Below are 12,075 nucleotides of genomic sequence, written 5' to 3'. Positions count from 1 at the left end.
TTTCATTAGAACAAAAAAAAAATCACATTCTCACCATTTGAAATCAAGGGGCTTCTGTACACTCCCCTGCCTGTTTTGTTGATGTTGTTGTCCAGTGCTGTGCAGTGGCGGATCCAAATGGGGCACACCGGGCGCGCAACCCCCCCCCCCTTTATTTTTGTGAAAACAAAAGATATAAAAACAAAAATGGGGGGGGGGTGCCCCCTTTTAATTTTGTAACTTAGGCGCCTCCCCTTTATGGAATTCCTGGATCCGCCCCTACTGTGTGTAGTTTCATTTGTTACTTGTTGCCGTTTTAGATTCGTGCCTGCGGGTAGGCCTACAAGTATAAGTTGTTGCCTGATTTGACAATGCATGACCTCTTCATGCCGTCCTTACAGCTGCATTCAACCTTTTATTTTTTTTTTTCCAGACAGGGGCGCAAAGCGTATTGCAGGCAATCCCGGTTTTCTGTTAGAAGTATAAAATCTATACTGTTGAATAAACCCTGTAGGGCTCACAGAATCGGTAAATGCACCACTAAATAAATGAAGAAAAAATAATCAAAAATCGAAATGGAGTTTGGCATAAAACTTAAAAGCTGCAGATATTGAGAACTCTACAAACTGCACTTTGGTTGGAAGATGAAAGCTTTTCTCATGGAATATAGAAGGGACTATTGATTGGGTGCATGTACAGAAAATAGGCCTATCTGATTTTTGGAGTAATAAGAACTCTTAGTCTGGCTTTGCGAACAGTTGGACATAGTTTCAACTGAAGAACCCCCCCCCCCTTGGAAATTGGATGGATGAAAGGGTATATCTCACTTTTTTTCAGATTAGTAAAGATGAAACACCTCATTTCTCGCAGCTATTTTACAGATTTTTTTTTTTTTTTTTGAATTTTGAATGTTAACACACGTCTCTATGGGGACATATTTACCCGTGTGAGCCCTGTAGTTTTAACCATAGAGATTTGGGAGGAGAAAAATCTCTTTGATAGTAATTTAGTGACAGCTTTTAAATCACTATGGAGTGAAATACTCTCTGAGTGATACACGCCATTAAAACCAAAACAACAACAAAAACAACTTAGTCTAAAAATTGCGGAGCGCCAGCTATCAGCGATTTGATGTACAGTGTGTTCTGACAAGAGAGTTTCTGAAACAATAGTTCTAGTAAGACATCGAAAATGGCATCGCAAATGGAGGTAGAAGGCGCTTCTGCGTCTACTCAGCAGTCTGTGATGGCCTCCAGTGGGACATCTGGAAGTGTTGCTGTTGCTCTCCATCCTTTGGTTGTAATGAACATTTCAGAGCACTGGACAAGGATCCGAGCACAAGAAGGAAAACCGACGCAAGGTACAGTATTAGTTCTGTAGTGTAATGTAGCCCCATATATTCACTTTCGTGTAACTTGTCTGAAATCGGTGCGGACGAGTGCGTAACACTACCCTACAAAAGACAACTGAATGAAAGTAGATTAGCATTGTATTCAGTGCCAGTTTGAAATCGTGACCCACGCTATGCAAATGTCTACCAATCCTTGGTGAATCATCTCTTTTGATTCCCAAACTTGGGTCTGGTCTTTAACTTGACTCTTGAGTCTTGAGTCTTGTCTTGTCTCTTTATATAGATTCTGACTGTTACAAATTTAGTCTTGAAATTCAGCCCTTATTAACCAGGAAAGACAAGTAAGATCAATAGAAAACATCTACAAATTCAATATTGTATCATGTTTGTTTCATCTTTATCATGCATGCAATGTGGATGTGGACATTGGGATGATGGTATGGAAGTCTGTAGATGACCGACTTGAGGTTCAGTATTTATTAAATGCTCTTTTGTTGAGGGAAAATTATCATGACATTGAGCAACATAAAATAGAAAATGACCGCTATAAATCAGAAGTATTTATGATGTCATGTTTGCTGTTAGCAGAGTGTAGGCAACGTCTAATATGATAATCCTACTCTTCAAAAGAAAAATAACAATTCAGGATAGATTTTTAGTCTTTTCAGCCAAGTTATTTATTGTGGTTTTACATTGTTTTCCAGTTCTTGGAGCATTGATTGGCAAACAAGAAGGAAGAAACATTGAGATTCTAAACTCTTTTGAGTTGTTGTTTGATGTCATCGAGGGAGACATCATTGTTGACCGGGAATACTACAACACCAAGGAGGAGCAATGTGAGTGTCTCCAGGAGTCTAAGTTACCCTTTTTATAGGCAGAAAAATCTGTTTGGGAAGAGTTGTATAACTTTTTGTTTGTTTGTTTGTTTGTTTGTTTGTTTGTTTTGTTTTTGTTTTTTGTTTTTTTTTGCTCTGATGAATCACAGTATACAGACAGAACCTTCCCATATGAAGTGGGGGGATCTTGACTGAGGGTAAACCTAGTAAAGGGTGGGGTGCCTCACCCTCCTAGTTTTTGGCTAATTCACAGTCCTGGATCCATGAATTTTAACTCACATTTTATGATAGAATTGAAATAATCCCTGGATACAATGCACTCACCAGCTTTATGTAATATCAACACACAGTTACCAGCTCATCAACAAGTTTTGTTTTTTAGTATGAAATGCCTCGTGACATGTATGGTATATTGGCACATGAAGGATGCATTAAAAATTCTAAATCATGTAATGAAGATTTCACCAAATATGGATGGATTATAAACAGACACATGCCGTGTTTCCATATTTGCTTGAATGGAGGTGGTTTTCTAAGCTGTCAGGAGGCATACTTATTTTCATATTTATATCAAATGTACTCCCTAGAGGTGCCACAACACATTATCATTACTGTTTCTCTTCACCTTGATTTCTATTTGTGTCACAGTCAAGCAAGTGTTCAAAGATCTTGAGTTTCTTGGGTGGTACACCACAGGAGGAGCCCCAAATGAAGCAGATATAAAGGTTCACAAACAGGTGAGTCATACTACAATTTAGTAGATGTACTTGTGATGAAATACTTCAATTTCACTAAGTGTGGTCAAGGCAGCTGGAAGGGTGTGGTCAGAATTTTGGAGACTTGATGTTACAAAAATTTTCGAGAACTCAAGATGACTGCAGATATGGATGGCAACATTCACGATTAGGGTATTGAATGTTTGATTTGATTTGATGCATGTGCGCAGGACTGTCGAATGACATTTGTGGAGAAGTCCACTTTGTTGATCTTAATAAAACACTCTTGTGCAGAACAACACAACATGATTTTGATTGAATGCTTTTAAAGTTTGGGAATATTTTTGGACTTCATCCACTTACACAAGCTTGTAAAAAAAATGATAAATAATAAAAAAAAACCTTTGAAAAGCTACCTATTCCATCCATTCTAAAAAAAAAAAGGCTTACACTGTCAGGAAATTTGCCTGTAATGTTGTAAGTGTGTCAGGAAACATTCTCATTATTGACACTTTTCCATGGCTCTGTAATAGATATAATTATAGGAACAAGAGTATCTCCTGATGCTCATTAGCAACTTTGCATAATACACTGCGGCTTCTGTTAGATTGTCTTCTCAGTTTTGCACAATGTCGTTGATATCTCTCTATCAATGTCTCCCTTACAGATCTGTGAAATCAATGAAAGCCCGATCTTCCTGAAGCTGAATCCTCTCTCCAGACAGGCAGATGTAAGCCTACAAACATAATCGTAATTTTGCACTTACAGGCCAGTGTTTGTGATTTTGACAGAATGCTGTCAATTTTAGAACTGATTAAAGAAGGTTGTTTAAGATGTCAAGGTATTTATAATCTTCCTTGCAATAATTAGATAATGAGTTTTGGTGCATATGACATATACCAGGAGAACAACTACACTCTCATTTTAAGCAGCAAAGCTTTAGTGTTTAGTAAATCATGACTAAGCACTTTGTAAGGGACAAAAAAAAACAAAACATTATAGCTTTGTTAAGTTTTATTTTGGCAATGAAAGTATTCAATGACACTTTAGAAAAAAAGAAAAAAGAAGTCAAATCTTACTCTTGTGTAACCTGTTAATGACAGTCTCTCCTTAGCTTCATATTTCAAAAGCCTGCATGCATGTACACCTTTTTCTGTGGGTATTTGGTTGTAAAATGACAGTTTATAGGTAATCTCAATATGACTACAAGGGAAAAAAGTGCAATGAATTTTGTTATGTTGATGGCAAAAGGGAATTTCATTTACTTAGGCTTGATGTTTCAAAAGGCTGCATATACTTTCTAAAGTTTCTGTGGGTACTTGGTTATGTAATGCCTGTTTACAATAATCGTGCTACAACTAATAAAAAAAGAAAAGAAAAATGAGACATACAATTGTATCATTTTGGTGGTAAAGCAGAATTACATTTATCCAATTTACATTACATTCAATTGAATTGTAGAGTGCAACTCAAGTGGAAATATTCAGAGTTCTTCTTTTTGTTTGGATGCCACCACTAAAGGATGTCGTTAAAGAGATGTAAACATGTGCAAAGTGATGTTCATGCAGCAAAGTGAGTTTGTGAATACCAGTAGAATATCTCGCTAATGCCCTTCTTGCAGTATCATGACCATGCTCATTGATATGCATCTGTAAAGAACTGATGCTATCTACTAATGTGTTCTGTCTGTAGCTTCCAGTCACAATGTATGAGTCTGTGATTGATCTGATACAAGGCGTGGCCACCATGCTGTTTGTGGAGCTCAACTTCACGCTGGCCACGGAGGAAGCTGAGCGGATTGGGGTGGATCATGTCGCCAGGGTAACCAACAGCGAGACTATGGAAAGCTCCATGGGTAAGAATCACTTTGAACCTCAAAGAGTTCACAACTTTGTTTGCTTCCTTTGATTTTTTTAAAGGAAATATTCTTTTGTAGTGAACTTAATGTGCACAGTTTCATATTGTCCACAATCTTTGTTTTTATTTATTTATTTATTTTTTGTCGAGGAGTGCCTCGATAGAGTGTTTCATAATTATTTTTAGAAGGGAGAAGAAATTGAATTTGGCCTGTTGTGAGCGAAAACCTGTTGTGTAATAAGATAAGCCATCTGACTAGACTTATACTAGTAGTTGTATGAAAAAGTCATTGGACTAGTTGCACTTTTTGTGTTATATACTGTAATAGTAATTCCAAAATCCAAGGAAATTTATAATTTTATGCTGTATTTCACCATCATAATTTCTACTACTTGTTGTTAGCATTCTATAAAGTACAATTTATTGTACAATGATGTAAAAATATAATTTGTTTTTCATACGAGCACTTGTATATTCATATATATTTATCTGTTTCATTTACAGGATTTACAAAAATCCATGTGTGCTAAATTTCTAATTGATTCTCAAAATTGGCAGCACGTTCTCGTAAGATTACAATCTTTCTGTTTCTCACTATAATTGGCAGGTTTTTTCCTCAAAATCTATCCAAAATTCATGCAAATAGTAATTAATGTATCCACTTGCATTTAATGTTTCCAGTGTAAGACAAGCAGTACAATTCATAGATGACCCTTGGCCTCCATACCTTGAGCTGTTGAAATGACTGTTATTATAAAGCCTGGACAGAAGATGAAAGTGTTGTTGATGATACTCTATGTTCCTTTACACCTCTCTCTCTCTCTCTCTCTCTCTCATGCGGCTCCAAAGTTGCGGAGCACTTGATGGCTCAGCACAACGCAGTCAAGATGCTACACAGCCGTGTGAAGCTGATACTGGACTATGTGAAGGCAGTCCAGGCGGGAGAGGTCCCCATGAACCATGACGTACTGAGGGACGCAAACAGTCTGTGCCACAGACTACCAGTTCTCCACCTCGACAAGTTTGACACCGACTTCTACAACGTGAGTTGGCAGTCCAATGTTTGGAGTGTGGGAGTATTCCGTTGGGCTGCTAAAAGGAGGCAATTTCCCTTTACATCTCCAGACACTTTGCTGATTTTGTGCCAAACTTTTTCATAACCATTCAGCAATTTGTCCAAATTTTTACATAGTTGTAAATTAGAAAACCTAATCAGGTGTAGCAAAATGCCTCAGTCCAACAGGAAAGCCATGGTGAAACAATAGGGAACAGGGGGATTACAAAAATATCTATCCATTTGCAATAATTTTCCAGTATAAATGCTATTATCTACAAAGCATGGTTAAGCATGGACCAGGGGACTGATAGGCTTAAACCCATTGAGGACGAGTCGCAAGTGTACTCAGACAGGTGTCTATGGGAAATGCATGTTGTAGCAAAATCAGTCCATCCTCAGCAAGTTAAGTTCCTCTCTGAAGAATTAGACAGTGAAGATAAATTGTACTCATAGAGAGTACATGAAGATTACAAGTAACTGTGAAGAAATTATAGCAGTTATTACCATACTATATGAAGGAACAAAAGAATTACAAACTTGTGTTGTGTATGGGTTTATTTGATCTACAATCAGGATTAATTTCTTGGATGACTTGTTGTGTCTGCCTAATATCATGTCTTCATTCTCACAAGGTCTTTGATTACAGTACTGTATGTCATGTTTTAAATCTCACCTCCATGCAGCAATGCAATGACGTGACCCTCATGGCGTACCTAGGAGCGATTACTAAAGGATGCAACACGGTCAACCAGGTGAGTTAAGAGTTCTGGGCTCTGTTGCATTAAAAAGATGCAACCAAACACAAGACAGAAAATCAAACCTAAGTCAAGTATTAGCCAATCAGAAATAATTACAGTTTATTCAGAGACTTTATGTGATTTAGCTCAGTCTGTCGTGCATCTGCCGCCCGATCCATTGGACCCATGTGTGACTCCCGTGTCTAACTAAGCAATGTTGTGTTCAATCATCCCGTCCCCTCTAGTAAGAGGCAAAACACTCTGTTCCTTGGATGGGATGTAAAATGGAGGTCCCTGTGTGAGAGAGTCACAACTCATAGTATGATATTAAAGATTCCCCTCTTTCGCTCATTGCAAAGAGCAGGGTGCATAACGCAGTTAAGTTGTCCCACCTCACGTCCAACAGGATGCCATGGAAGACCAGCTACTGCAGTTACTGAAAATGGGCTATCCAACCATCTTCTCAGATGGAAAAATGATACAAACAACTTTAAATTCTATTATTTTTTTAATTCAACTTTTATGCAACTGTGCCTTGGATATTCAGAAAATAAAAAAAGTAGCTGATGTGAGGTTTTGCAGATTTAAAAACACTTAAAAATTGTCTTTGTTTCTTGTCCTTTAGTTTCATTTCTTTAGCACATAATGCTATGTGTAAAGCTGTGCATGCATTCAGTCATTGATTACTTCAGTGATAAATTTGATGTTGTAAGTAATTCATCTCTTGGTGTATTGATTCCTTTTTTAATCAAAACGTTTTCACTATTATGTGATTGTATTTGTTTGAACTCATATTACAAAATATGTATCATTTCCTCACATATATTTAACTGTCCTCCTTGGCAGTTTGTCAACAAGTTCAACGTGCTGTACGACAGGCAAGGCATGGGTCGGAGAATGAGGGGGCTCTTCTTGTGAGTGGTATTCTGGCAATCAGCTCTCCATCGAGGACGTATCTCTTTGATATTGTGTTGCACTGTGACTGTGTCTGTCAACCAGCAACCAAGGAGTGACTCTTGCTTGTGTCATGTGATTTGGCCGGAGTGTCATGTGATGTGGCCCAAGCATCATGTGACATTGTGAAAGAACATCTTATATATTATGAGGAATTGTGAAATGGACAGCAAGGCATGATGCAGTCGTGGAACATTTTACAGTTTGGATATCCATACCCAGTACCAGCTAGAAAAAGAAAAAGTACATATGCAAATGTTTACGTATAACGCATGCATTCTGCCCACGTTAAGTTTTACTACTGTCAAGCGGTATTGTATCGACCATCAATAGACTTGAAAACAAGCAAAATTAATTGTATTTGACAACAGCTTGTCATGGATGTATATCTTCTGAATGCAGGCCTACAGCTAGAATTATATCTGACAGGATTAGCTTACATCCTTCCAGCTAAACGTAGTAGTCCCATATATGCAAGCATTTGTTGACTCTGATAGGAGTTGTGTGTTCATCCAGTTCCAAATGTAATTGGAGAATGAAAAAGAAGTTGATGCCAATAGAGGAATTTCTGATAGAGGCACAGGTGAAAACCTTGATGATAGGGGGATGGATGAACAATGGGATTGGTCATTTATACAATATAATCTACCACGATTGATAGGCATAGACTGTATGCAGTGATGGAAAGAACCTCCTCACCCCCCCCCCCCCAACACACACACACACACACATACATTTATATGTTTATACATACACTGCTTTACTCATTAGGGAAATATGATGCACTGAACACTGGACATTGTGTGAGGAAACCACTATGCCAAATCACCCGCGTGTCCAGAAATGAAATGGTTTTTGTCGGTTATCAGGTGATTTCATGTTCGGCGCTGCTATCTCAACACAAGCACTGGCGAAAATCTCTAACTTGAAATCTGTTGATGTTGGGATATTGACCTCAAAATTACTTTATGTACAGGGTAGTTCCAGTAGCTAGTGTTGAGTCTGGTGCTGTCTGTTTTCTGCTGATCCAAGTTTCAGTACAGTGGACCCCCGTTATAACAAAGTCCTCGGAACAGGCAGTTTTCTTTCGTTATATCAAAATCTCATTATAACCGAACAAATTAACAATGATAATAATAGAAGAAAAAAAAACAACGGAATGGATAATGTAGCCACCTGAATTTTTATTTCATTGTAAGTGGAATTTTGTTACATCCATGTTCGTTATATTGGAAGGGCACTGTATTCTTGTTGAAGTACAAGTACACGTAGCTAATTGATTTTTCCGTATTGGCTAACGCCAGCCCCTAGGGGTAACTGAAATTGTAGTTACAGGTTCGGTGTTGATATTAGTGTTGCTATAGCAACGCGCAAGACTCAAATTCACATCCATGGATGCACGTCCTCACTCGCATCTCACATCAAGTACGTATGTGCATAGCCTATGCTAATGCAATAGTCGTCCGTAGAAAATACAAGTGCATTGACACTATGCTAGCAGCCTTTGTCCTGCCGTACCCTTCGGTCTGAATTTGTCCCTGTGCTCAGTGATTGTTTGTTCCTGTGGCATATGTGCATATTTGTGTTCTTTCTGTCAAAAACATGTACATGTACCATAGAAACCCCACTATAAAAAGGCCCGTGACACCAGAAATTGTGCAATTTATCTGGTTCTTTGTCTGTTTAGTTGCTAAAAATGAAGGAATTTGTTTTATGCTAGGGCAGAGAAAAGTAGGTTTCTACAATCGGGTGCTGTATTTTGCCATAATTTATTTCATCATTGAAACAATGTACCCTTCATCTACCATTTAAGGATATCAGATGCTTAATAAGTAAAATACGGCTGTATTTTACATTCTCATTACATTGCATTGCTCTCTGCGTTATTCGTGTGCAAATTTTACTCTTGAGTAACAGAGTTTTTTATCTTCTATTTTTTTTTTTTTGCGGGGGGGGGGGGGGGGGCGGAATGGGTGATATAGGATGCTAGGCCAGAAATTGTGTCATGTTTTTATGTTACAGCATGATAATATTATTTCTTCAGCTGCAATTGAGTCTGATATTAAAGCATAAATGTTATTTCTCTGTGAACAGTGTGCGATGTTTGCACTGCATTGTGTCAGCGTTTATAGCAAATACATGTCTTATGATGAGAAATTTAGACGTTTTAAAACACACAAAGTAAACTACATTGAATCTTCGTATGCTACGATTCTTTATTTCAGTTAGTAAAATATCTACAAAATTATACACACACAAAATGCACCCTCTATTCATGACCGTATAAGCTGCATATGAATACAAATACAAGTCAAGTAACATGAATAAGATATCAGTGCTCAATAAATATTATACAGAGGGTACACACAGACACTTGCAAACAAATAAACACTCGGACACACATTAACATTTATTTACACAAAATAAAAGAGTTATATTGGAACAGCCTTATATCACTGTCTTGTAGAAATTCATTCATTATCTGCAAGAGGAGAAGCTTTCGTAATTGAAGTTATGCGCAACTGTTTATCAGATGACAAATGGGTGGAAGGGGAAGTATGGGAGGAATCGCACAAAATCTAAATGACAACTCCCAAAGGGTTGCCTTAAGCGCGATGATACAAGCAAAGACGGATGAGAAATGTACGAGTCCAGCCAAAAGGTATCACAATAGGATACCCTGTATATTGCAACATATAAGTTGTGCGTGAAGAAAATTTTAAAGATGTTTCATCACGTGAACTGTTTTTTTTTTTTTTTTTTGGGGGGGGGGGGTTGTTTTTGTTTTGTTTTCTCTGGTTTCGGACAGAAAAAGGACAAAAATATGAGCAGTACAGCTGTATTTCAAACAATGGAGGAGCAAGTTTCTGTCTCATAAAATGGATGATGTTACAGCAATCTTGGTCTCTTTGACTAGATTCATTACATACCAAACTAATTATATTATGTTGAAAATCACTGTCTGGAAACACGGTATTTTACTTTATTATAAAATGCAATAATGATGTTGAAGAATAGGCAATATCGCCTTGTAATCACTGCCTATGTGTCCACTGAACAGACTTCTGAACGTCTGCAGATGATGCCAATTTTATGATTTTATTTTAGGTCCGATTCTGCCCAAATACACGGATCTCTTACCTTGGACTGTATCAATGCATTTAAAGTGATTTTTTTTTTCTCTCGAGGGCGAGTTCACCTGTAAAAGAATTAATATTTATGTTGCTTTTGCTTCCCCAATTGAGATTATACTTCTTGAAACACCCCCAAAGGTTAAGAGCCGTGTGTAAAGTCTTTTTAATCAATTTAAGAAGTAGGACACTAAGGTATGAGAAGATACGTAGTATTTCAAATCATATTGAGTTATCATACTGATTTTGACGTCTTGGATGCTCGGTTGCCTTTTGTTTTAGTTTTGTGTTAGTTTTAGTTGTTTTTTTTGTTTTTTTTTTAATGAAGAATCAGACACATACAGGTTTCACTGAAAGATTAAGACTTTTGCTATTATCTGAATTACATTTTTTTTTTACGATTTTACGAATATGAAACTCTCAGAATTTAGTGCCAGTTGTTTTATAGTTTGCTTGTGTACATTTTGTTTTACACCAAGGGGATATTGACTGACTCTTAGAAAGTGTACAGTTCAGGTTGAAATTCCATGGATAGTTTACCTCAAGGGGCCGAATTCACGAAGGTGGCACAATCTTTCTCCATGGTTCAAAGACCGTAGTTTTGTATGGGGCGCCAAGTGTCGCATGGGCTATTTCGTTACGAACTCAGTCATTCCGTAACGAAAAAGGCCATGTGACACTGGCGCCCCATACAAAACTACGGTCTTTGTCAATGGTTTAAACCATGGACAAAAATTGTACCACCTTCGTGAATTCGGGCCCGAGAGCCCCCTCCTAGACAGGTGTATTCGGACTGGGACAGCTACCCCGGGACAATAATATTCATTGTGTCATTGTGGAACAATGATTTCATTTGACCAATGAGACCCGTCTACTGGTACGTGTGTTCTCTTGCACAAAAAGTTTGCACCCAGGTACAATTACCGTGGGACGACTACCACGTGGACATTTCCCCTTACTCAGACTCCTCAAATCATTGCCCAGAGAACCATAGAGCCCAGGATAATCGTCCACAAGGGCTTCAGATTAGGATGTATTGCTGTAAAACGTGAAAGATATTTACGGTCCTAGAAGAAGTACGATGGAAATTGATATTTGGCATAGAGGAGATCTGGAATGACGAAATACCTGATGACACAAAATTGCAACTTTCAGTCCTAATAGGGAAAGTTTCATTGCTCTTATTGATAATTTTTGGTGGCTGTTACAACACAATACCTGGTATGATGAGCAAAGTTCTCACCTAAACTGCCTCTCCATATCAAACTTCCAATTTAAAACATCGATCACATCCTATGTGTCTAAGAGTGCGAAAGGATTCTTCTTACAATTGATTAAGTCAATGGTAACTGATATGCGGCAATGGCTTGGCTGGTATGAAGGCGTGGTCTTTCCTTTTGTCCATGATGTTTTCTTTCGATACTGTTTATTGTTTAATATCGACATCATTCCCCATC

The 12,075-nt window shown here is 37.8% G+C and overlaps 1 protein-coding gene across 1 annotated transcript; it reads left to right on the top strand.

Moving 5' to 3' along the window:
* Positions 1 to 1,169: 1,169 nt before the first annotated feature.
* LOC139731459 (COP9 signalosome complex subunit 6-like) lies at positions 1,170 to 7,668 on the top strand. The gene is made up of 8 exons (XM_071642344.1): positions 1,170 to 1,339; positions 2,035 to 2,166; positions 2,815 to 2,903; positions 3,550 to 3,612; positions 4,575 to 4,737; positions 5,589 to 5,782; positions 6,480 to 6,548; positions 7,380 to 7,668. Exons 1-8 carry the CDS (start codon positions 1,171 to 1,173, stop codon positions 7,449 to 7,451), a joined length of 951 nt encoding a protein of 316 aa, XP_071498445.1. The 5' UTR covers position 1,170; the 3' UTR covers positions 7,452 to 7,668.
* The last annotated feature ends 4,407 nt before the right edge of the window (positions 7,669 to 12,075 follow it).

This window comes from Diadema antillarum, unplaced genomic scaffold (genome assembly GCF_040938485.1).
Source record: "Diadema antillarum isolate AM-2024a unplaced genomic scaffold, OU_Dant_1.0 seq00000375_RagTag, whole genome shotgun sequence".
NCBI classification, from domain to species: domain Eukaryota; kingdom Metazoa; phylum Echinodermata; class Echinoidea; order Diadematoida; family Diadematidae; genus Diadema; species Diadema antillarum.
This window is presented reverse-complemented; position numbering and strand designations above follow the sequence as displayed.